Below are 26801 nucleotides of genomic sequence, written 5' to 3'. Positions count from 1 at the left end.
TATATGCAACTGTGGCAATGTTGTTCCTTACTCTTTCTAATCCATAATCACTTTTGCTGGCTGGAAAACAGTAGTCCGTACTTTACCCCGTTCCGGCTGGTTCGAATGAGGGTACACTTGGAATCTTGGAATCCCAAAGCATCAGTGAACAAAACACTCGGCTTAATGAGTTGTTCTGAACGCCAGGGTTACAAATGTGTCACCAACCTCCGCCTAGGATGTTTTGCCTCCACTCCATCTGCTTTGCTTTTACTACTGGGTTCCTCTTCCAAGACCCCCGACAGTGTGACAGGCTTTGGTCCATCTGGTGGTCAAGCCAGTGCGTCCATACGCAATCTCGCCCTGTAAGGGACAAAATGCATTGGTGGAAATTTGGGAATCAGCACACACGTGCCAAAGTTCCTCCATTTTACCCCAAAATAACTTTCAGATGTTCTAGTAGGCTTTTTCTGACTATTTTTTTTTCACTTTTTCTTAAAAGACTAACATAGCTTGTCATTTTTAACTGTGTAGCCTATGCTAGTGTTCGTGATCAATTCACTAAATCTTAAAATAAATCGTACACAATTGTAGTATGAGTTCTTTCATTAGTAATTAATGCGTTAAATAAAATGCTCTGTGTTTTTATAATAAAGACGATTCTGACATTGTATGCATTAATAACAGTTAGTAGTATAACTATTTCTTTCAAATCCGGCAGAAAACAATGATAAAAGCCCTCTTTGTGTGCGAATGATTGTATTCGGTGCAGCAGCCATTGCGCATGCGCAGCCTTCAAAACCACATGCGCCTGGCTCTCTCTCCCTTGCTGCTCTCGGGTGCACACACGCACATTGTGACCAGAGATGCGCATCACGGCCACACACGCGGATGCTGTCGCTCTTCATCGCCTCCTGACAACGCTCGCGAGCCGCTTGTGAGCATCATGGCCCGCCGCGACACACTTTCGGTGCGCCGGGAGAAGCCCTGCGCGGCGTGGGGAGCCGCGCTGCCGAGCGGCTGAACAACAACAGACTTATCCACCCGTCATCCACTTCTCGTTCTCCTTTTGGAAGCGATCCTCTCCCCGGGCCGCCTGCAAGCTCCGCTTCGGCTTGGAGAGATGATCACGGAGCTGTTATGCACCGCCGTGGCCGTGGGGGTGTACGTGAACACGCTGGACGCGGACTTCTGCTATGATGACAGGTAAGTGGGTCGCACTCCTCCCCATCACCCTGGCTACCCTAGTTAGGTTACCATGGCTACGGCGCTTGTTTTGCATGTGCTCTTGTCAATCAGTGCTGGCTTCAATTGGACTTTGGATCTGCATTGATACTTAAGTCAGGTTTTTGTTGTCAAAATAGTTACTTGAGTCTGGGCAGTGGTGAGCTCGTTTGTCTCGCATTTCTGAGGTTCAAATCACCGGCTTGCAGCTTCCTCCCACATTCCAAGAAAATCCATGTTAGATTTAGTGGAGATTGTACAAGTGTCACACTCATCCAAAGTCACCTTGGCAGGTCTTCAACTCAAGGATAAGCCATAAAGAAAATAGAGTCTTATTGTCCGCTATCATAACTCAGTTGTTTTTTTTAGAAACACAATACCTGCTACTGCTCGAGTCCTGATGTTGTGGCTACACTCACATTTGCAATAAATCATCAAGTGATGACATGTAAGCAATGTGTTAGATTATTTATGTGAGAGCAATCAGTGAACAGGTGCTTTCTTTCTGTCTGGCAATAATCTGCAGGCACTTTTTAAAGGTCAGAATTCCAAGTCCAGGTTTTGAAGTACTTCAACCAGGATGGACTCTATAGCTCGTTTCTGACCCTGAATGTAATGAGAGTATTGATGTTTTGACATCCAGTGGAGAATAGTGGTTCACAGTGTGATTGACTGGCGACTAAAATCCATCTCAGAATGTCCTCCATTTTCTATTCCAGTCGTGTCCCAGAGCAGTTATCCGCCGTATCAGACTTTTACGGTGATGCTGCCCAGCGGTCGGCCATCCGTCAAGCTTGTGCGTACATGTGACCGTAACACGGCGGGCTCTTGTCAAGGAGCCTTTGGGTGACGGATTACCCCAAGTGGCGACCGGCGCATTCGGGCCCACACTCCATCCTCGCCGTCAAAGTTCAGCATCCACCTACGCCGCACATCAATCAAAGTCTCGGTTGTAATTTACACGGGGGGGACAAGCAAAAGGGGGGCTTTTGCTTCACGGCTGCGAGATGAAGGTGGATGAATAGCAATGAGAAGCGTGACCCACCCTGGCTCTTCATCAAACGGCGTCCTCGCTCAGGGTCAAGAGTCGCGTGCTTGGGAAGCCCCCCCCCCCTCCCCCCGGGGAGGTCGGAAGAGTTACGAGCGGTTACCAACAAGAGCGGAGAACCACTAATCACTCTGCGCCGCTTGCCTGAGGAGACTCCTCGACGAATTTCCCTTTTCATCCTCGTTTGTCTTTCACAACAAGCCTCGTTGTGATCTTCCTAAAGCTTATCTGACCTTTCACCCCTCTCTAATCAAATCCTGGCTACTTCATGGCGTTCGGAGATGGCAAATCCAACTCGCAGGGATGTTCTGGTGGCTTTCTGCTTTTGCAATCAGGTCAAGTGTTTTTCCTGGGCACAACTAATGCTAATACCAATGAAAAAAAAAAACGTTGCTTGTCAAACCATTACGGGAGATGGGAGACAAGTTAAGCCAGACTTGGGAAAATCATAGCGACTGTTCTTTAAGTTTAATATAAATGTTAAGTGATTCACATTTTTGGGAAGACTCGTGACTAAGGGATTTTTTTTTTGATGGGGGAAATTATTTGAGGAAGGCTTTTATTTTTTTTAAAGTGGATAACTATTCTTTGAGGGCGGCTCGGTGGCGCACTGGGTAGCACGTCCGCCTCACAGTTAGGAGGGTGCGGGTTCGATTCCACCTCCGGCCCTCCCTGTGCGGAGTTTGCATGTTCTCCCCGAGCCCGCGTGGGTTTTCTCCGGGCACTCCGGTTTCCTCCCACATTCCAAAAACATGCTTGGTAGGCTGATTGATCACTCCAAATTGTCCCTAGGTGTGAGTGCGAGTGCGAATGGTTGTTTGTCTCTGTGTGCCCTGCAATTGGCTGGCAACCGGTTCAGGGTGTCCCCCGCCTACTGCCCGATGACAGCTGGGATAGGCTCCAGCACGCCCGCGACCCCCGTGGGGACTAAGCGGTTCAGAAAATGGATGGATGGATGAACTATTCTTTGACATTTAGTTTTATTACCAAGCTTACAATTGATTGCTTGTGGCGGATATTATTTAATTTCTGTAGAGAGAAAGGCCATTAAAAAAAAAAAAAAACGCAAACAGCTGCTGAAGGAGTTTAGTGGAAGGCATTTATTGGAGGGGAGGTAATTATTTTATGAAACTAAGTTAAAAGACCAAATAAATTGCAGAGCACCCTGGAACGCAAACAGACGGACAAAACATTACTACGACTATTACTCATTGAAAAAAAGACAGTCAGCTATTTGAGGGTGGCATTTATTTTTTTATTCCAGCTTTACTGGAATACATGGAAATGAGGGAAGCATTTATTCGTGAGGAAGCCTTTCATTTTTATTGTGGAATATGATGAAGCCAATGTTCAGGACCAAATACTTCTCAAGATTTTTATCTAGTTAAACGATGCATCGTGATTGAGGGACTCAAGTATAGAATTATTTGCGCATGATTCAAATTAAGATGAAGGCGACGGCATGGCGGAGCATCCTTAGTGGCATTTAGCATAGCGAATGTTTTTCCTTGTGACCCCGACCCTGTTTTTAATCTTCATCAATAAGTGCATCAGTATGATAATGTCCCTCAAAAATGTCCTTGATCTCGGTTCAAAACCAAACCGCTTTGAGTTGAAACGCTAATGAATTGCCTCGACGTTACGCCACACATGAGTCACCCGAGGAAACGCCTTGAAATGAGGAAAATATTTATGAGGAGAACGTTAAACGACCACACGTAAATGACATTGTTATATGAAAAACATGCTTCCTCTTTCTTTCTGGCATGAAGAGTAAAGCAAAAATCCCAAATCCACTAATCAGTCCAGATTCAACATCCCAATTTGAAAATGGTAGCGGGCTATTATGTCATAAACACTCACGCTGCTTAACGACACACAAACAGTAATAACGACATGATTTGCCCAATGGCGCCACTAGCACGCGATGTAATTGCCGCAATCTGCTGAAGAAAAAAAAAAAAAAACCAAGCCAAATTGCATTGCGGCTGTTTAAGTTACACTATGTGCTCGGAGTCTATAAATATTGGTGCAAGATGTAGGCCAAAGAGACATGTGAGCAAATGTTCGGGTGTGTGCGTGCAATATTATGCAGCTTGAGGGGGGTGACAACGTGTTGGCCTGCCAGGAAAAATGTTCCTTGGAAATGAATAACATTGTCTCAAGACATGCAGCTTTTAAAATGTGTCTATGAAAAGTCACCAAATGATTACATTTTAAGCAGAAACAGGCAAAATGAATGAAATGAAAAGCCTCCCTCGCTATTGGCGATGTGTCACTGTGATGCCGTATCGCCAGGGAAGCTTGAACATGTGTTTTTATTCATCCACAATGCTATTGATGTCTTATTTCAGCAGCTTGCCCGTTTGGATTCAGGGGTGGATTCGTCAAAAAACAACAATCTTGTAAACTGAGTTCCTGTTTGTGGCATTAGATTTCCATTTTGTCAAAGCGCGCTTCTAAAAATGACCAACCGGGCGTAATCTAAAACCCCGACACAATCGGTTTGAGTGTGCATGTGCGACACTCGCATTTAGCTAGGACTCTCCATCTTTTTGTAACTGATAGGGCTCCGCTATCACCTTTCAGCGATTTTCAAATTTGTCGTCCTGAGTTAGTATTGTTTTTTTACAACCAAACCTGAGTGTGACTGAATCAAAACAAGGTCAGTTTTTTTTTTTTTTTAATATTTTAAATCATAGAACCCAAATTTCTTTAGCCAAGCCTTTAGGACCTTGACCTACAATCTGAAACAAAACAAAATGAGTGCCAACTCTACACTTTTATTCTACTGACACCCACGTTACTCACCAAGCCTTATACACTCGAAATCACAAATTTCAGAATTTCAGGATGGTGAACCTAGATCGGTAAAAATAAAAACTTCACCTCAAACCTCATTATTATGCTTAATAATGCAAAATGAATGTTTATGCAATTTAATCGATTAATCGGTAGAAGACTAGATAAAACGTTTTTTTTTTAAATATCTAAAAAAAATTGCATCCCATGCTTGGCACCACAAGACCCCAAAAAATCTAGCCGAGATCTGTTTTACGTATTACTCATAGATTTTTCCAATTAAGAACAGCCTTTCCCAACCATAAGCCACACATTCCCTTCAACTCCCCGACAGCACTACGGTGAAGGTGCAGGCATGCCTCATAAACATGGAGACTCTTGGCTGCTGACTCTGCTTCATGCACGGTTACTCCAACTAACTTATAAAATGCATCCGCAGCTTTGCGAAGCTGGGGCGGGTCGACTCGGCCGTCTGCGCTTGTGTGGAAATGATTTGGTGCTTCACACCTCATAAAAACCACAGAGAGATGGACCGAGAGACGACGTGAGTGACTGCGGGTCGAAGGGAGATCAGGTGACAGCACCGCCTCCGGCATCACTGTAGCGTGCTATCATAAAATGTTGTGTTATTACCCGCGGAGGATTACGGGCCACGGTTTCGGCCGAGGAATGTGAAGTGGGTGAATTTCTGCATGGATGGTCTCGCAATGGGATGCGGCTCTGGATATCAGGTGCGCCGCTTATTAGGTAAACATTGCAGTGGTGGTGGCCCAATTGAGAAGGCAACCGTGATAAATGAGACAAATCTACATTGGATGAAGGCAGCCAGTCTAAAAAAAATATATCTCGGATGGAGATGATAGGCGAGGCGGTAGGCAAGGTTTATTCGTGCTTCCATGATGGACTGTGACAAAAAAGTAATTTGTTTTTAATGGATTTTTGCCACATCCACACCCCATTTTTATCTTTAGCCTTTCGTATATTACTTTGAATCCATCGCACTCTCCTGAAGGTCACTGAATTATGTATGTTGAGGGGAAAAAAAAATTTGGTTTTGAGATAGGTGCCTTTGTCAATATTTCAGCAGCCACAATGTGAGTTATAGAACGCAATGAGGCATTCAACTTTCCGCTTTGGGGTGTTATCTAGAGCCGTCAAAATGAATTGATTAATCGCCAAGTAATCGACTATCAAATTTATCGACAACTATTTTACTTAACGATTAACCGGTTAGAGACATTTTTTCTTAGAATGGTTCAAATCCAGCAATTATTCATTATATTTGTATTTATTCATGAAAACAGATTATCTTTTGTTTTTACTCAAGACAAGATATTTGCAAACGTTTGCTGTTACTACGGAAAACAATAACCGCTTCAGTAACTGAATTTCAAAAAGTGCAAAGACGTGGTGCTCGCTTGCTATTTTGTTTTTTGTCCCATTTTGTCCATGACATCATGTCTGCGTGTCCTTCTCAGGAGATTCTTTTTGGCGGAGGGCGAAAAGCTTATATATCTCCCGTGAGATTTGCGGTGACCACACGGCAGCGACAGAAGGTGGCGGAGGAATATGATGTACTTTTATGACACCATATGTTCTTTGGTAATGAGGTTCGGAGCGTACCGGGGACTCTGTCGATATGTTAGCTTGGAAATAGGTAGCTAGGATTTGTTGTGCTTTGGTTAAAGGTCAAATAGGTGGGATTCACACTTTTAGGAGGAAGCAACGGTCAGGCAAATGGCTTCCTTGTACCCACCATGTTGATCACAGTTCCCAGTTTGAAAAGATCTTAGATAATTAACACGAACCCTAACCCTTGCGGTACCCCTTCTTTAGCTCCCGTTTCCCGCTTGCTAATGCTGGAATGTGACAAATGGTCACGGTGAAAGAAAGAAGGACCTATAGTGGATTGGATACAGTCCTGCACGGCTTGTTAGTTTGGCTCGGAAAAAGCACCAAAAGAAGATCCAGAACCCAACAGACAGAATTTTTTGGTATACCCACTCTCGACAGAAGAACCTCCAGATTCTCTAATATCTTGTTTTTCAAATTTAGCATCAGATCGGACAAATTTTTTGGGAATCCCTGGACCTGAAAAAAATGACCATAAAATGGGAGACTTCCTGTGTGAACGTCGTGTCTGCCAAATTTCATGTTGGTAAATTAAATTGGCACCTCATACCTTGGCCCTAATTACTGTTTGGAATGAGATGGATCATTTAGATTAATCCGGAGAAGAAAATCGATTCCAGACACGTACGTTATCCTTGGTATTTAATTCCTTCATGTTTAATTCAGCGGATTTCTAATACATGTTCGGCACTACATTTAGCTTCGGCGGAGCTAACGACTTTAACGCGGGAGTGTTGCTCTGTATTCAATCTCCACGGTACGACTAATTAAATGACTGCGAGGAGAAAAAAACTGCTGTACCTGGAAGTCATAATTCATATCCCCAGAATGTGCACAGCTGCGGTTTGTGTGTTGTTTGGCCATGTTGCAGAGCAACGCTCGGTCCAAATTTTAATCAAGCAGCACATTTATCACTGTGGAAGCAGCCGAGTGCGTGAGAGAGAGACCGACCACCTTAATTAGTCGTGCAAAGTCAGACGCTGTAATTAACCGTGCAGACTCTGAACGGACTGATTGGCTGATCATTTGTTTTTTCCTAAAAACACGCTGGAGGGTTTTTTCTGCCGTCGTTCTACTGCTGGAATTGAAAGACCAGAAGTTGGTCTGCGTAGGTGCTTTAATAATCCCATAAAATCCCATTTAAGCATTTATAGCAGATTGATTGGGTGAGATTTTCTTCAATGGGAAAGTTCCTGATGGAATGAATCAACTGTTTAACTAGTTCCTCAAGAACAATCGGGATTCAAAGACTTTTGGGGCATGTTGCAAGTATTAAATCCCAAGTCAGTACCTGCACCTGCTTGCCCCTGAGGGTGAGCCAAGCGTCGGTTTTATTCGCCATTGATTTCCCGTAGACCTTCCCCGCTTGAGTCTAAACATTCATCACTGACTTTTATTGACATCATCGCTCAGGAAAAGTTGTGGCGGGACCTTCCACTTCTTTAGCTTTGATTTTTTGCTGACGCGGCAGCGGTGGCTTTTTTGGCTTCAGCGACCGTTTAGCACGGACGATCGATTACTAGCGAGAATGCAATGAGACTTGAATCAATCCACTGAAAGATAAATGAGGGAATGGACCTCAGGATAATTGGGTTCATAATAGATCTAAGCGCACGCTCAACAATGGTCTAATCTAATCAGGAAGGTGGCCCATCGCCACTAGCAAAAATGCTAGCTGGGCGTTTTTTGCCCACGTCCGTCTTTCCATATTCCGATGTGTGGGAAAAGAAATGTGGTGCCATTTCTGTCGCTGGCATTGTTCTGCCAGTGGTGCCACTTATGTCTGATGTTTGAACACACTCGTGGCGCTCACTTCCTCAAAATGCAGAGGAGGAAATAGTCTATTTGTATTTTGCTATTTTTCTACCGGGCAACATTAGTCACTATGCTTATGAATCGCTAATGATCAGGATGAGTGAGGAACACAATTCACACCCTACCTTTAATCAGATTAGACCCCAGTCCATGCTGTCAACATTGAATATTTTTAGAAACGATTATTCTTTTGATTATTCCATTGATTAATTGAATAATCGGCTAAAATTTTACTATGCATAGAAGTGTATTGTAAAACCATTTTCCACATTTACTGTTGTTTATTTAGTACTATTTAATGTAATTTAGTAAATTTAAAAGTAATTTTAAAAAGCAAACAGTTAAACAATATTATAAAGCAGGGAATAATGTTACCAGACTTTTTGAAACCGATTCAGTTACTGGTGTGATTATTATTTTCCAAGGTCTTGTTTTGATTTAATTAAAAAACGGTTTGTTTTCATGAATAGACAATTTTATGGTAAAAAATATCTCGAAATGACCAAATATTAAAATAGCTGTCAATTAATTTGATAATTAATCGATTAATCGATTAATTTGGACTAGTTTCTAAAAAAACCTCAATGTTTACTTTTATTTTTTTAGCCAATAAGTAACACAGACGATCACCCGCTTGGGCATTACCTTTCGTCACAAAATGGGAAGACTCAAAGACCAGAAAACAATCAGCGATTGAAACTCTTGAAATTCAGGTCATTAATTTGGAATTATCACAATTCATTACAGCGACTGAACTTTGACATACCTCGAGCTCTGCTGCTATCTCGCGCTCTCACACTAAAATTAAGGAGGAACCTTAAGCCAAATGAGGGAGTGTCTAGTACCTCGCCTACCGTCACGGACGGGATTCTGAAGATAAGATAAGAGACAGGGGGAGGGAGGATGATGGATGATGGTGACGGGAAGAAAATTCATTGAAGGAAATTAAAAGGAATAGAAATAGCCGTCAGGAGAATCCTAAACCCCAAAAGCCTCCCGAAATAGAAAAGGAAAGAATATTTGTGGCAAGCACAAGCGAATTTATCTTCCACCGGGGAGTCCAAATGATGCAGCATACACAACAAAAGTGTAATTGTAACTTTACACGCTGGCTGTTTATGCTGCTGCCGGTTATTAGAGGTCGGCGGGCGCTCAAGCTGCAAACGGACCAGCTATTTAAATAAGCGTTTCTGTGTTTTAATTATTCTCGAGTTCTACATTATGAAAAATTGAGGAAGGGAAAATAGTCAAAGAAGTCAGTAACAAAAACTAGCCACACACCCAGAAAAAAAAAAAAATCTTGAAAAGCTGTCCTGTACAGGATTGTGAATAGCCTGTACTTTCAGGATTGTGAATAGCCTGCCTGCTCTGCGTGGCCCAAATACGGTGGCGGAATACAAAGGAGCCCCCCCCTTAGTCTCCCCGCCTTCTTCTGTCACTACGGGAGACCACTCCATGTACTCAATGAAGTCGTCACGCTCACAAACACAAAAACAGACACCTGGTTGATTATTGTGGCTTTCTTGAAACGTCGTTTTTTTCATCCACACATTCAAATGGCCACTGATGACTGGCTGGCACTGATTTGAATATTTAAATGATTTACTACCACAACTGGAAAACAGGGGAACCCTGCTCTTTCAAATGAGGAACTGTAAAAAAAAAATTTAAAAAATGATGTCATGGCCGCTAAGCGTGAACTCCCCAACAACAGACCTCCAAAATAAACATGCTTTCTTTGTCAGAAAACAATGTTGGGAAATGGTGGAAATTTGCTCGACTGTAGCTCACGCGAGGACATCTTTACAGGCTCGTCAGGGAAACAATTAAATTGGGTCGACATTTAAAATAGTCTTTAACTCTCCTGGCAGCTCTTCCGCTCTATTTTTTAGGCTCCAAGCGCTAAAAAGGTACAATCTCCAGACAAAGGAAGTCTTTGGCTGAACCCCCACCGCCCCCCAGCCTTTCTATGCTGTGCGGCATGCTTGCACAAAGACAGAAAGTGTGCTAATCATCGTCAACATGCCCCATGAGGAAGAACAGGGCGGGCGCCATGGAAGCTCTCTTTCATTGAAAATTTGTATTCTAAGAGTAGTCTACTTGAAATGCTTTCTTAATTTTGTTTTTATTATATAAAAAGTAATTTTTGGTTTTACAAATATATATTTTATATAGTAATGTGAATTGATAGTTTCAAGGAGGAGGTTAGGTTCTGTGAAGTAGGCCCTGGTGGAGGTCTGGTCTCTCTCGAGTGGCACTTGAGCGTAGTTAAAATAAAATGTAACACTCCTGTTATTGCATTCACTTGGGAAAAAAATAGTAATTTGAGAAGGGGTATTTTTTAATAATTGATTTATGTTCTGTTTTATGGAATTTTTTTTCTGTTCAGATTTTTTTCTTTAATAATATTGTTATATTTTTAGAAAAAAAGGTAAAATATATTCAAAAAATAAACAATATTAAAACAAATATAAAACAGATTTTTTTTAAAAAAAATCAAAAATAATTGTTAAGAGCAGAGCATTAGTAATGAAGCATATTGCAGTCAACATAAAAACTCAAATGTATATACCGTATTTGCCGGTGTATTGGTCGACCTTTTTCGATCCAAAATCGACCGAAAAAAATCGACCTCGACTTATACACCGAGTCATAAAATTTAACTTCGTATTCATCGCTTCAAATGTAATGGTAACCAAGGCCGTTTCTCATGCATCTCATTGTGCGTTGCACTTAGAAAATTTGAACCGGGCGGCGTGCGCGAGTGCGCGGCCCGCTGGAAGTCCAATGAGGCGCCGCGATCTCCTCCGCGGTGCTTATAAACAGCCGATCCGCTCGGCGGGGGCTATTTTCGGCCACTCGGCGCGTGCGCACAGCCTCCCGGATGTGCCGGGCGGGTGCGCGAGCTCGCCGGCCGCTGGAAGTCCAATGAGGCGCCGCGATCTCCTCCGCGGTGCTTATAAACAGCCGATCCGCTCGGCGGGGGCTATTTTCGGCCAGTTGGCGCGTGCGCACGGCCTCCCGGATGTGCCGGGCGGGTGCGTGAGCTCGCCGGCCGCTGGAAGTCCAATGAGGCGCCGCGATCTCCTCCGCGGTGCTTATAAAGTGCCGATCCCCTCGGCTTGGAGCTATTTCCGGCCTCCCGTTGGTGCCAGGCGGCGTGCGCGAGCTCGCCGGCCGCGATCTCCTCCGCGGTGCTTATAAAGTGCCGATCCGCTCGGCTTGGAGCTATTTCCGGCCTCCCGTTGGTGCCGGGCGGCGTGCGCGAGCTCGCCGGCCGCGATCTCCTCCGCGGTGCTTATAAAGTGCCGATCCGCTCGGCTTGGAGCTATTTCCGGCCTCCCGTTGGTGCCGGGCGGCGTGCGCGAGCTCGCCGGCCGCGATCTCCTCCGCGGTGCTTATAAAGTGCCGATCCGCTCGGCTTGGAGCTATTTCCGGCCTCCCGTTGGTGCCGCGCGGCGTGCGCAGGGTTCGCCGGCCGCGATCTCCTCCGCGGTGCTTATAAACAGCCGCATGCGCACGGCCTCCCGGAATTTGAACACATTTCGTCAATAAATTTCACATATTGAATTTTGAAGTTTAATATAATGCAACAATTGAGCTCGACTTATACAAAGCATATATCATAAAATCGTAAATTTCCGTCGAATTTTAGGGGGTCGACTTATACACCGAGTCGACCTGTACACCGGCAAATACGGTATATTCCAAAAACAGGGAGGAAAAAATCCCCCCAAAATTTGCTCCAAAAATATTTTTTTTTTCTCCAAGTGAATGCAATATGCTTCCATCATTTCGAAATGAACAGATTCATTTTGTCCACCGACCTTCCGTTGTATGAATAATGTAATATTCAGAAAGCCTGAACAGCTTTCTTATCATTCACAAATCTCTATTGAAGGGACTTTCAAAGCATTCTTCCTCTTTTTTCCTCGTTTCACCGCCTCCTATTTCCTCTTTGTATGCATGCGCTACTTTCTCAGGAATAACGTCCGCTCAGCTACATCCTTTTTCAATTGTTATTATTATGAGCTCCATCTAACTGAACAACATATTTTTTTTGCTGATGCTTATTCTCTACCTCGCTGCCTGTGTTCCTGCTAATGAGGGGAATCAACGGTGGGGCTTGGGGGGGCTGTACAAGCACCTGTAGAAATGTCAGAATACATCAAAGTCAGTGTTTGACTAGAATATTTAAACGTAGAATGCAAATATATTATAATACTTCATCAATCAGCCATGAATTATTCTTAGTCTAATTTATTTGAAGCTGTAAAATGATAAATGGTAAAACAAACTTTTATATTATTGAGGTACTATGCATATTATACCAAATCCATAAAAATAAATAAATAAATTTAAAAAAGGCCTATTTATGTTGTAGTATAGGGCAATATAAGACCTGGTGTGAATGCAATTAAGGTGTCTGCCATCTAGTAGCGATTAGTGATATTACGAATTAAAACTATTGTATTCGCAAACCTGCGGATTAGCTCGTAATTTAAAAAAAAAAAAAAAAATTCTAATGTGGGATTTCTAAGTACGTGGTGGTGCAACGGTTGTGTGCGAACGAACACTTGACCAGGCACAGGCGAAACTTGGAAGTAATATTTGCATCTCCTTTTCCAGCCGAGCCATCAAGACCAATCAAGATCTTCTCCCAGTGACCCCATGGACCAACATCCTGTATGACGACTTCTGGGGTACCCTGCTCACCCACAGCGGCAGCCACAAGTCCTACCGTCCACTTTGCACCCTCACCTTCCGCCTCAACTATGCCCTGCACGGCCTGCGGCCTTTTGGCTACCACCTGGTCAACGTAGCACTTCACGGGCTTGTAACGGCCGCCTTCACCGCCTTCAGTCGCTCGTTGTTGGGCGGAGGACTTTGGAGTCTGCTAGCCGGCTTGCTCTTCGCCTCTCACCCGGTGCACACGGAGGCAGTCGCCGGCGTGGTCGGGAGGGCGGACGTCGGCGCGGCTTTGTTTTTCCTGCTGTCTCTTCTCTGCTATGCGAGACACTGTGGGCTGCGGGCGGCGCGATACTGCGGCGCAGGCGGCTCGGTGGCGCGCTGCTGGATATGGATGGTGGGCAGCTTGTGGTGCGCAGCGGCGAGCATGCTTTGGAAGGAGCAGGGGGTGACGGTGCTGGCGGTGTCGGCCGTCTACGACCTCTTCGTCTTCAATCGACTCACATTCCGCCAGGCGCTCCTGCTCCCGCTTGGAAAGGTAAAAGCGGGGCATCCTGCGTTCTGCCCCTTTGCCAGTTAATGGTTCTTAAAATTACCTTGTGTCATGCGCCATTTGCATTTCTTTAGCTAGCGCTATTAGAAAAAACGTCTGTCCGTGCGAGCCTCACTCAAGTGACACATGGAAACGATGCTTTGCTCATTCATCATGCAAAACAGTCATTTTCCACTTCCATGCAAAACATGGCAGCCGGCTTCCAATCGAAGCTCAGAGGCCCAAATGTAAGCGTGATTAAGATTAACATCTTAAATGCATGAGTGCATTTCCGGGAAACACAGTTTTATGCAAGCATCAGATGTGCAGACTAAATACTGCGGCTTTTTTCTTCGGAATAACCTTGATACTATGATTACTGGTGTTTGATTGGAGAAAGTGCTCTCTTGCCAGCATGACGACACTTGTAGTGCTAAACAGATGTAAAGAAAATTCTCCTTGGCTTGGTGGGGCAAGGACAAACAAGCTTTCTGAGTGCTTTGGTGGAAGCATCCGGAAATTACTGTCCCTCCATTTACTAGGGCTGCTGCTATAAATTATTTTTTATAGAATCGATTATTCTATTATTCCATCGATTAATCAAATAAAAGTTCATTTTGCATAAAAGCGTATTACAAAAACAATTTCCCCCATTTACTGTTGTTTATTTGGTAGTTTAGTGATAAAAATACAAAATAACCATTAGAAAATAACACACAAGAGGGATTAATGTTGTAATGTTGTTGAGTTACTAGTGCGGTTATATAAATCTTATTTTATTAAGCAGATATTTGCAAATGTCTTGTTTGGATTAAACACAAAAGATAATTTGTCTGTATTCATGAATGATTACAAAAAATAATGAATAATTACTGTTGAGAAGCTGATGTTAGACGATTCGAACAATTCTAAGTTAAAATATGGCTCCAAACGATTACTCGATTATTAAAATAGTTGTCGATTATTTGTAATTTGATTACTTATCGATTAATCAAGGAATTTTGAGAGCTTCAGCAACAACCAGACATTCACGTAAAATCTGTTCTGATTAATAACCTTCACCTTTTATTCGATATCTTGCAAGGTGGGAACAAATTAATAGCATTTATTTTCTAAAACGGATTAAAAATTGAGGTGAAAGCTCACGAGAAGCTAAGCCACAGCAGGGTGGAATTGTTGCATTGCACCAACGAGGAAAACAGTGGAATAACTTTGGCAAATAAAACCTGGAAGCCTTCCACTTTTTCCTCCATTGTTCCGATCGCTTGCTTCCAGGGCGCTCTGGAAGATTTCATCACTCTCAGTGATTGTTAGAGGCTGTCGTCACAAATCATTCAGTGCGGGCACGTCATCGACTGGCAGGCAGGAGGGCGTGTGTGTGTGTATGTGTGTGTGTGCGTGTGTGTGTGTGTGTGCGCGCGTGTGTGTGTTCCTGGTGCCAACTGCTGCCCCTCCTGCCACCACATCTGGCTCATTTATCACTCCGCTGGTACCCTCCAGTACGGGCCCAGTCGCGGTTATCTTGGCAGGGAAGCTTGTGACTCGACGGGCTCGGCCATGGGGGCAATTGTTTCTTCGATAATGAGCCAGACGTCTCAAAAAGAGACGCTTGGGAACACAAAGAGATGAAGGATGTAGGAGAGGGAAACTATGCTCTCATTTCCCTCGCTTTATCTGTTCCTGGTCTTGGGAATGGACCACTTTTGTTTTACTTGAAGGAGAGTCTTTAGCTTTAAGGCTAAAACAGTAGTGGTGTCTTTTTCGTAACATCGATTGTAAAGATCTCAGACGGCTGCTTTACTGCAGAGACATGGAAATGCAAATCCGTCGACAGATGTGCTCTGGCCGGCGTTCCATCCCTCATTCCATTTACTCCCTAATCAGACTGAGATGAGATTTCAAATGGGGAACGGTAGAATTGGCAGAGAGTGGGAGAGGGAGACAAAGGAGGGTGTGGTGTTAGCACCGCAGTCTATAGAGAAGGAAGAAAAAAAAATGAAAAATCTGAATTTGATTCCTGTGTAATATTTTGCTACATATCTCTAAAGGACAAAAGTATGTTGTTCGTCAATCAAAGAAATTAAGACGTTTATACTTTAAATTAGAGCTTTCAAAAATAATCAATAAATCGCCAAGTAATCAATTGGTAATCGTTTACAGACATTTTTCTTCCTTAGACTGGCCCGAATTGTCTAATGTCAATGGCAATTATTCATTAATTTTTGTAATCGGAAACAATAAAGACAAAGATGGTTCTTTGTGTTTAATGAAAGCAATAATCGTAACAGTCCCGGAATCGGTTTCAGAAAGTATAGTGAGTACGTTTATCCCTCTTGTGGAATAGTTAATTGTTATTCATTAGTTTTTTTTTTAAATAAAGAATACCAAATAAACAGTAAATGGGTAAAATGGTTTTGTAATGCATTTTCATGCAAAATAAAATTTGATCCGATTATATGATTAATCAGTGGAATAATCGATAGAATAAACAATTCTAAAAATAGTGACATTCCTAACTTCAAACCTTGTTCTTCTTAACTTTAGTTCCTATATTAATCTTCAAAAAATATATATCCTTGAACTGGCTCAGAAAAACAATCCATGTGAATTCAATCAGATGTACAGCATCAAGGGCCAATACTCTTGAAATCCTCAACTAGCGCCACTGATCAGCTGTCCTTGTCGACGCTCGCTTGAGACTTCATCATTTGGATTACTTCGTCGATATTTTGGCGCAACAAATATTCTTGATTTTTATGGCTCGTGGTTCCAATGCCACACATGATCGCTCAGTCAGTTGGAAGGAGTCACCAGCACTTTTTAAATTGGACGCGACTTTAATCAAAAAAGTCTGCCGGACTTTTTTTGCTCTCAGCACGAAGTCAGCCACATTCCCCTGCTGCCAATCTGGTCGCGTTTGATACTCTCAGCACACGGCTGCATTGACACATGGATTCATAGGACGAAAAAGGCAATGGGGGACAATTAGAGAAGGGTTAACGAAAGAGTAAAAAAATAGACGTGTTTGAGTTTTGACGACAATGAACTCCATTGATAACATGACATCTTTGAGGCCAACATGGGATATAAGAAACAGCTCTCGGCTCTTAAAGTGTTCCAAATAAAACCCGAAGTGAATCAAGATAATTCCAAACACTTGTTTCCTTGTCTGACGTAAAGGATGATCATTATCTGCATCATTTATTGTGGTTAACCACCTCCGGGGACCACTCGCAGCCAAATTGTGGGTTTATTTTAGTAGCAGTCGATTTTAACGGCAGCGGCGTTTCGTGGCACTATGGCGTCATTGATGCCCCTAATTAATTGTCAGTGTGGTTTTGAAATGAAATGTGAAGAAACCTTCTAAAAATATACAGCACCCTCAAGGAGATTAAACTGAGCCTTGTAATCCACATTTCAGGTGGATCGAGGGCATTTTTGTTTTGTAATAATAGCGCAGAGTAGTCAAAATTAATCGATTAATCGACAACAAATTGATGATAAAATTAATCACCTCATTATTTTAATGATCAAGTAATTGGTTAGGGATATTTTTAACTAAGGATTGTCAAACTCTTCTGATTTTAGGCTTTCCAAAGTTATAATTCAGATTTTTCTTGTCTTGCATTAAAATAAACTGCTTTATCTTTTGTTTGCTCCAAATAAAACAAAAACAAAAATGCTTTTACTTTGTAAACAATGACATTCTCTGTTTAGATGTTTTTTTTTTTTTTAATCGAAAATGGATGGATAGACTAAATAAAACCAAATAAATAAAAATAAATGAACCGTAATCGGGAAAAAATGTTATTATTGATACAGTTTAATGCACATCTTTTTTATTTGATTAAATTGATTAGTCGATGGAATAATCGATTCTAAACACATTCAATGGTGACACCCCGAGCATAGTGTACCTAATATTTTGGAAAAACACCTGACACAGGTGTTTTTTTTCAGGCCTGGGTATGTTTTATGGATTCTTATTATTATGCTCAGATTTGCTATTCTAAACCACCAAGAATCCCAAAAGCCATTCATTAGAAGAAATTACCAAAACCAAAGAATATTTTGGAAGGAAATTAATAACTCATCAGTATTTTGCAATCTGGGAGAGAAACAAAGTCAAAGTCAAAGTCAGCTTTATTGTCAATTTCTCCACATGCCAAAGACACACAAAGAAACCGAAATTTCGTTCCCCCCTATCCCACGGTGACAAGACATGGCTCACAACAGACAAACAAGTAACAAGTATAACAAAAGCGTGCTGAATAGCAGAAAAAAAAAGGAGCAAGTGCGCGTACAGCACACATTGCTTGAATAAAAATCTTGCACCTGCGGGCTGCTCGTTTGATTCACTGAAAGCACTTAAAAAACTGATTAGCGTGAAGATTCACGGTCACGCTTGAAAGCGGGTCATGCATTGAGGCGGCAATTAAGGACCAATTTGGGGGGACTCACAATGCAGTTAAGGCGAAAATAAAGCTCATTTGCTTCCATGCCGCCAATGCTGGAAGGACTTTCATGTCCCCCGTTCATGTAGCACCTGTCAAAGTACTCGAAAACCTCCATCGACGGGCTCTTTTAAGAGCGAGTGTCCCGAGGGAGCTGTGGGGGGTTGCCTGCCCCTGTTGACCCTCTCATGTTTTTTCCACTTCTCATCTGGTGAAACGAACAGCCGAGCTGGAGCCTGCAGATCCGTGCTAAACCTCTTACGATAATCCTAATGTACGGTTTTGTTATGGACAAGAAGTTTTCTATCATGGTCGCCTTTCAAAAGAACACACAAGGAGATGTTTAGACCATTCATGACATCGTTGAGGGCGTTCCCGTTTTCATCATGGAAATTGTTGATGAGACACAGACCACCGCTGTGAATGTTCTGCCCCGCACATTAGAATGCTTTACGGTACGTTTGCGTGAACTCGTACGCTCTTGAGACGGGTTCAAATGTAGTTCATGCCAAAGACAAACTGGGAGATAACAAATGGGCTCACAAAAGAGGCAGTGAACGGCGTTTCGGTGATCATCGCTCACGTTACGTCGCGTTAAGTCCATGAGGGGGAACTCTGCTTGACCTTCACCTCTAAAACATCCAACATGAGCATAGAGAGCAATCAAAAGATCAAGGTTTAAAAGTGTTGCGTGACAGTCGACCTCATGGCTGCAGAATTAAGGCTCTTATGAGATGTAAACAGTATCTGCATACCAACACAATGAGATTTAAGCTGATTAGCAGTCACACTCAAGGCAACCCTGACAGCCAACCGGGAAAGCCCGCTTAAATCAAGACTACTAACATATCTGAAGCAATAATCGACATTGATGATTTAGTATGAACATGTCAAAATTAATTTGGAGGGGATAACTACTATTATCATGACAAAGAGAAGATCTGGGATATGTTTTGGGGGGGTTGAAACTTTTTAGTTGAACTCCAAGACTCGAATATTTTTAGAACCGATTATTCCACCGATTAATCGGATAAAACTGTATTTTGCATGGAAGCGTATTACTAAACAATTTCCCCCATTTACTGATGTTAAAATTAATTGATTTTGACAGCTCTACTTAAGAGTTATTGTGTTTCGTTTCAGAAAAAGAACCTGAAACTTTTGCTGAGTCTCGCTGTTCTGGCTACCTGGGGCATGATTCTGCTGTCAGGCCGCATCTACTGGATGGGTAACAAGCCTCCCAACTTTTCAAACTCGGACAACCCGGCGGCCGACTCACCGCATCTCCTCACCCGGATGCTGACCTTCCTCCACCTGCCCGCCGCCAATGCTTGGTTGCTACTTTGCCCCGACAAGCTGAGTTTCGACTGGTCCATGGACGCGGTCCCCTTAGTGAAGTCCTTAGCTGACTGGCGGAATCTTCATACGCTTGCCTTTTATGGAGGAGTCATTCTCCTGACTTGGTTTGGGTTTCACGGCCCCACCTCAAAAGGAAAAGATGCAGAGAGCAAAATAACAAATGGAAAATCGGTCACCAATGGGAATGGTTACCATGCACCTGACACGAACCACAACACAGACTCGGGGCCACCAACGATCACCGTGAACGGTTCAGCCGGACTCCACGACGACCCTCCTTGGATGTCCCTGCCCCCCACAGAAAACCTTGCGATACTCTCATTGGCCTTACTCGCACTACCTTTCATCCCTGCGTCCAATCTCTTCTTTTATGTCGGTTTTGTCATTGCCGAGAGGGTACTCTATATTCCCAGCATAGGCTTCTGCTTACTAGTAGCCACTGGCGCAAGAAGCTTGTACGTCAGACTAAGAAGAAGAAGCTACAGGGCCTTGCTGTTGAGTCTGTGTTTGGTGCTGGTGCTGCTAAACGGACTTAGAACAATTCAAAGGAATAGAGACTGGAGCAACGAGGAGAATCTGTACAAGTCAGGAATTAGTGTGAACCCTGCAAAAGGTAAGATGGGTGATTCTTATTAGCCTCCATTCGTTCTTTTAATACTTTATCCAGCCTGACACTGTGTCAATGTCTCCTGCAGCCTGGGGCAATTTAGGAAATGTTCTGAAGAGCCAGGGCAAGATGGCGCAGGCGGAGAAAGCATACAGAAATGCTCTGCACAACAGGGGGAACATGGCTGACATGCTGTATAACCTGTGAGTGTTTAAGACATCGACCAATCTCCCACTCCTGACACCCTTGATGGGAGTTGCGCTAATCCGATCTGTCACATATCGGGGGAGGCAGAAAGCGAGGTGAACGCAAAGGAGTGACAGACGGGAAGCAAAATCAGACAAAGTAACTCCCACACCAGCGAAAGCAAAGTTGCCATATTACTTCCAAAATCCCAGATTAAAAAGTAGTAAATATTTTTAGAATAAATAATTCTATTGATTAATCCATCAATTAATTGAATAATCGTAAAAACATATTTTGCATCAAAATGGATCAGAAAAACATTTTCCCCTTTGATTATTATGTGTTGTTTATTGATAAAAATAACTAAAAAAAACAAAGAATATCATACAACGGGAATTAATGTTGAACTAATGTTATTGTTGTCCGAAGTAAAAGCCAACGTTTGCAAATATCTTGTTTTGATTAAACACAAAATATAACCTGTTTGTTTCCATGAATGATGCCAAAAATTGTATGAATAATTACTGTTGAGAGGCTAACTATTGAGGCTTTTGACGATTCTAAGGTAAAAAATGGCTTTAAACAATTACTCGAATATTAAAGTAGCTGTCGAATAATTTAATAATCGATTACTCGATTCATTTTGACAATTCTGAACCATTCTGTGTCTCAAAGTCGAAACTCAATTATTAAAGTAATTTTTGATGAACTTAATAATCGATTACTTGATTCATTCTGACAGCTCTAAACCATTCTGTGTCTCAAAGTCGCATGCATTTTCCCTTCTTGATGTCGTCCAGGGGTTTGCTGCTGCAGGAAAACGAGAGATTTACAGAGGCGCTTCATTACTACAAACTGGCAATTGGGAGTCGGCCAACGCTAGCATGTAAGGAAAACCTTGTGTCGATAGAAAATAACGACAGTGATTGTTCGTTCATTTTGACATTCTGCAGTCTTATGAGTAATTAGACCCAGACCCAAAAGGTCACACTTCATTTCAGAGGCGTGCCACATTTCGGAAATCAGGCCATTTCAGCTTAATCCCAAAATCCGTAAAGAGCTAATTAAAAAGGATGAATCAGACGTTGAATGAAAACTTATAACAGGCTCGGCCTTTGTCATTTCTATGCTGCAGCCGCCTACCTAAACACAGGAATCATCCTGATGAACCAGGGCAGCCTGGACGAGGCCAAACGGACTTTTGTGACATGCGCCAACATTCCAGACGAGAATCTGAAGGATCCCCACACCCACAAGAGCTCAGTCACCAGTTGCCTGTATAACCTGGGAAAACTTCTGCACGAGCAGGGCCAACAGGAGGTACAGCGGTTGTAAAATGCTTCATCTGTTCCATTTCCAAGGTGGATTTTATGTTGATTTTTTTTTCTGCATTCTACAGGAGGCCCTTTCCATTTACAAGCAGGCAGTGCAGAGGATGCCCAGACACTTTGCACCGCACAGCCTTTTTAACATGATGGGTATGCCAATTTTTATTTTGCGTCACACTGACAAACTAAGGGATCATAAATCCGGTGACACCTACTTTATAAAATGGCCCCATGATGGCATTCAAACAACATCAAGCAGTGCTGACTTTGGCCGGAGATGTGTTGTTGAAACTTCTTGTTAAGATGATCCACATGAGAAGAGGCTTTAAAGTGAATTCAACAAATGTTGAAGCGTTGCCAAAGCAAACAGCGGAGCGCTGTAGCTTCTCAATGTGCATTTCTACTGAAGAGGATTGAAGATAATCCAGGGAATAAATCACATCCAACGCCTTGTTATTGTAACACTAATGACATTAATGGAAGCTTAGAGTTTAGATGGTCCGCTTGAGCTCTCGTTTAGTCAGGTGGGGGGAGGCGTGTGCTGATGTCACGTTGATGTCATGTCACTGGAAAAGCCAACTGCATTCATCTTCCTGATTCTTTCCCAGCATTCAAACACACTGTACATAATCTGTCCTTGACTAACTTGTTAGTTATTTTTTCCACAGGCAACACCCGGAACTTTTTTCAATTAAACCCTGACCTTTGTTTCCTGTTACCAGGAGAGGCCTACATGAGGCTGAATAAACTGGAGGAGGCAGGTCATTGGTACAAGGAGTCCCTCAGGGTCAAGCCGGACCATATACCGGCTCATCTTACTTACGGAAAACTGCTGTCCATCATAGTATGTACACACACAGTTTTTTGTTTTAAATGAAACTGGCAGAACACTTTTCTGTGCATGTAAACATATTAATAACTGGGTCACTTGCACCCCATAACACCAATACCCACCTTTTTCCTTGCGATGTAGCAGCTGCAGAAAAAAAAAAAAAAAAAATCTGTCCTTCCACCCGAAGGCAAAAAAAAAAAACTCTGACACTGATGTGACAACAGATGTGTTCACAGCTGAGTCCAGTTTGACTTGTGGGAGTTGCCCTCTATAAACCCTTGAGGGATATTTGACCTCTTTCCTTCCTTGAGTGAAGACATAGGGCCAAGAAATTAGCAGACTTTCTCAGCACAGACGCACAGCTAAAATATTAGAGCTGCAGTGTTGGTGGATCGGCCTCCTTTGGGCCCTGGAACCGAGATCTGCCTGGACCCTGGACAATGGACCAGACTTTTGACACAATTACTAGGCTTCCTTTTTACATCACCCCATCAGATACCGTTTTGTTGTTATTGTCTTAAAGGAGTCAGTTACAGGTCAAAATGAAGTCTTGCTCATCAACTCACGTTTTCCTCTATTTTCTTAAAGGGACGAAATACAGAAGCAGAAAAGTACTACCTTAGAGCCATTGAGCTGGACCCCATGAAAGGAAACTGCTACATGCACTATGGTAAGAGTCCAAAACTCCTAGAGAACTTCAAAGTGCTGCTTGCATTGTTCTAGTCCGGGTTTTGCATTCATGGCTTTGAGTTTTTGGTCGATTACACGGGGATCTTTGGAGGCTTTCATCTGCCATTTAAGCGTTGCGGCGTCAACTTTGTATCCAGACCGCAACCAGCTGAAGTTCTAAACCAGGGTGGACTTCATGTCGCGGCTTGTGTAACCTGATAACACTTGTAATTGCGGGGACTCGGGGAAATTGTTTCTCGGGGGTTGGGGTATGAAGTGATCCATAGTTCTGGATACTTGCGGGGCGGAGGATTGGTTTGCTTGTGGACTTGGGGTTTGGTGTTCGTTACATTGACAAACTCGAACTTAGTGGGGACTTATTCCGTGTAATTCGAAGCCGGTCCCGCTGTTTCCAGGAAGTAGAGTGGCCATTGTGTCCCACCGTATCGTTCTTCTTTCCTCTCCCTTGGCTTGCTTTGGCACCTGGTAAGGTGGAGTACTGCTGTCTTTGGACGGCGCTGCTTCCCCTTTGCGTTATCTTGCAGACTCTTGTAATACGTGATATTTATTTGGCGCCTTATCTCACATCTGGCTCCTTGAGTGTGTCCGGGGTTCATGGGGTGAGCTCTGAACGTGCGCCTGATATCTGTCGGCCATTTTAATAGGAAGATGCTCTGGACAAGCAAGTGCTTCCTGCCATTGTTTGCAGAACAGACGGAACGTGCCTGAAGGAGCATCGAACCCATAACATTTCATCATCTAGAGACTCTGGGACAGGAAGTTGTGACTGCTAGGCCAGGTGGCCGGTCATGAAAAATCACAAAATATCTCTGCCGTCTTCCTGTTCGTTTCCTGTGACGCTCGTCTTTTTCACCAGCTTCATTCATCTTCCATTGTTGTCGTGTTTGCAATTATTGAATCTTCTCAATCTCTGCGTAGGTCAGTTCCTGCTGGAGCAGTCGCGACTCGTCGAGGCAGCTAAGATGGCGGAAAGGGCAGCTGAGTTGGAAGGCACCGAGTTCGACGTGGTTTTCAGTGCGGCTCACATGCTCAGGTTAGCTTTGGAAAAACAATCCAGCTGAAGCTGTTCTTAATGACGGGTTGACGCTTTGCCATCTTTTCAGGCAGGCCGGTCTAAATGAGGCGGCAGAGAAGCAGTACCAACGTGCAGCCGGTCTCCGACCAGACGTAAGTACTCAGTTTACAACACCAGAAAATGTGGCGGTGCAGCATGAATCAATCACTTCAAAAGAAAAATAAATCCATAGTTTTGTCTAGTAGAGGTAATTTTTTTTTTTTTTTTTAGACATGAATTACCTCCCACTGGGAATCCTCCAGTTGTATGATACTGCATATTGTTAGCCTAATGGCATAATTGCCTAAAACGTCAATGCTACCGCAGAGTCAAACGTGAAAGTAGTTCTTTTAGGTTAACACAAAATAGCGGCTGGATCAAATATGACATCATGGTGAAGACAGTCTGGCATGAAACAAAAAGCAGAGCAGCATTCCCAAGGTTGGCGCCGTGACAGCTTGATACATAAAAGTAAAAAGACTGGAGCTGTCTTCCTCTGCGGCTTTGATGCTGGACACATAAAACCGTTCTCACACATCCAGTCAAGGTCGCCACTGGTGCTGTCGCACGTGTAACTCGACACGAGTGGTTTTCAAAAAGCGGTCTGCGAGCCATAGCACCACCCGATTGTGACTCAAATTACTGTCCTGCTAAATCACTCTATGACTGTCTGCTTTCTCCAGTACCCGGCGGCACTCATGAACCTGGGCGCCATCCTCCACCTGAACGGAAAGCTGACCGAGGCCGAGGCTAACTACCTGCGGGCGCTGCGCCTCAAGCCCGACGACGCCATTACGCGCTCAAACCTGCGCAAGCTTTGGAACATCATGGAGCGTCAGGGGCTTGCCACTAGGACGGAGCAACTTTGAACTTAAATAAGCAGGCCAAGGCAGATTTACGAGGTGCTGAAATGAACTTTGAGGCGACTTTTCTTATTCATTTGGAAAAAACACAATTCTTCAACTGAACTGAAAGATACGGAGGCCGTCATCTCTGAAGATTTGTGTAAAAAAAAAAAAAAAAAACTCCAACATGTGGTGCCAAAGCTTGTACGCCTTTTGTGGCTGGCAAATACGCCGGCCAAAAAACCCTTTTCACGTTTCTTGTGTGGTCATTTGTTAATTTATTAATATTGTTTTGTGGTGAAAGCCAATGAAATCATTGGTTGCTTACATTGTCTCGCACTGCTATGATGTTGCAAGAACGACCCCGCCCCCCATAAGAGCTGGACGAAAGTGAATTTACTAAGAACTATTAGGGCCACAGTGAAAAAGAAAAATTAACTAGAGATGTTATGAGAATAAAGTTACTTTTATTTGGGACAAAAATAAATCATAATCTTGCAAAAATAGTCAGATTTACAAAATATATATGTATTTTCTAGTAATTAAAACACCTTTTTTTCATCCTAATATTCAGACTTTCCTAAAAAAAATACATTTAAAAAATATATACATTAATTTCATAATATTGCATCCCTTTTCATCAGAAAAACACTTTTTATCCAAAAAAAATAAGGCTTTATTCACATCATACTACTTTTTCCCTCAAAATAAACATGACGTTATTGTCATATGAACTATAATGTCACTAATACAACTTCTTTCTCACTTCAAAAAAAAAATCTGAAAAAGTATGTTAGTTAATATAACTTCTAACTTGAAATCATTTATTCTTGCTGTTTTTTTTTAAATTATCTAAAAATAATTACTTTTATTCTCGCTGTTTTTTTCTATTCGGTGTGGCCCTAATTTTCTTTTTAAATATACATTTAGTACTTTTTAAATATTGAAATGGCCTCATCCACTACCTTTCTTTTTTTAAATGCAGAATTCACAGCTGCCAACATTATCATCCAGCAGGGTAACAGCCATTAGAAAATCCCGCAATACAAAAAAAAATATCACCAACCAAACATTACATTAGATGTGTTTCATGGTCGTGTACTTTCAATTAGAGAACGTCGTTTGTGTTTTGTAAGAAAAACTGAACTTTTTGTCCAGAATAAAAATGTTTGCCAATTAATTGCTGTGAATCGTGTTGTGATTGTTGTTGTACTTTAAGCGGATTTAAGTAGCTTCAACCAGCTGTCAGCAAAACCCACAAATAAGAACTTCAAGGTTCTACTCACATGTGGCTTGCATTCCAAGCAGCAGCACCGGCAGCACCTGCCTGTTTTATTGTCCCACGCGAAACACACAACAAGGAAGGAAGCCAGGCAGATGAAAGATTTCCTCCCTGCTCCTCTCCATCACTCTGTGGACTAGCAAAAGAACATATGGTCAGGGCCATTGATCTTTTCGTAAAGCACTTTTAAGGCTGATAAATCTTTATTTGTGGCTGTGGAGCGACAACGTGGATGCCGCAAATGAGTTTTTATGCTTGCCGTGCAGGAGGTGACACATCACGTCATATTAATTGAATCTTTGATGAGAATCTCAGGCATTAGGATGAACAAGAAATGATTAACAGTTTGCCTGTGTGTGATTATTTATAGTACAACAAAATCGACAATAATTGATTGGCTTTCTGTTCAGTTGTTTCTGAAGCAACAGCGATCTCTGTTGGAC

The 26801-nt window shown here is 42.7% G+C and overlaps 1 protein-coding gene and 1 long non-coding RNA gene across 2 annotated transcripts; one reads left to right on the top strand and one right to left on the bottom strand.

The window, feature by feature from the left end:
- Positions 1–785: 785 nt before the first annotated feature.
- LOC125992030 (protein O-mannosyl-transferase TMTC2) lies at positions 786–26256 on the top strand. Its single transcript, XM_049760580.2, has 12 exons — positions 786–1185; positions 13130–13727; positions 19319–20147; positions 20230–20344; positions 21128–21213; positions 21463–21647; positions 21727–21805; positions 22378–22499; positions 23076–23157; positions 24096–24210; positions 24281–24344; positions 24915–26256. The coding sequence occupies exons 1-12, from the start codon at positions 1103–1105 to the stop codon at positions 25098–25100; spliced, it is 2544 nt and encodes an 847-aa protein (XP_049616537.1). The 5' UTR covers positions 786–1102; the 3' UTR covers positions 25101–26256.
- Positions 12553–19561, bottom strand: LOC137839840 (uncharacterized). The gene is made up of 2 exons (XR_011086180.1): positions 19455–19561; positions 12553–12647 (listed from the first exon to the last, which is right to left on the bottom strand). It is a non-coding gene; the product is annotated as an uncharacterized lncRNA (long non-coding RNA).
- Positions 26257–26801: the final 545 nt, after the last annotated feature.

Source organism: Syngnathus scovelli, chromosome 22, assembly GCF_024217435.2.
Source record: "Syngnathus scovelli strain Florida chromosome 22, RoL_Ssco_1.2, whole genome shotgun sequence".
Taxonomy (NCBI): domain Eukaryota; kingdom Metazoa; phylum Chordata; class Actinopteri; order Syngnathiformes; family Syngnathidae; genus Syngnathus; species Syngnathus scovelli.
The sequence above is the reverse complement of the archived record's forward strand: the minus strand, read 5'-3'. Positions and strand labels throughout refer to the sequence as shown.

Bases quoted from the DNA above. Each gene is read 5' to 3' on its own strand.
- LOC125992030 (XM_049760580.2), top strand. From the start codon at position 1,103: ATGATCACGGAGCTGTTATGCACCGCCGTGGCCGTGGGGGTGTACGTG. The intron at 13,728-19,318 runs GTAAAAGCGGGG...GTTTCGTTTCAG, and splicing joins TCCTGCTCCCGCTTGGAAAG to AAAAAGAACCTGAAACTTTT. The intron at 23,158-24,095 runs GTAAGAGTCCAA...ATCTCTGCGTAG, and splicing joins AAACTGCTACATGCACTATG to GTCAGTTCCTGCTGGAGCAG.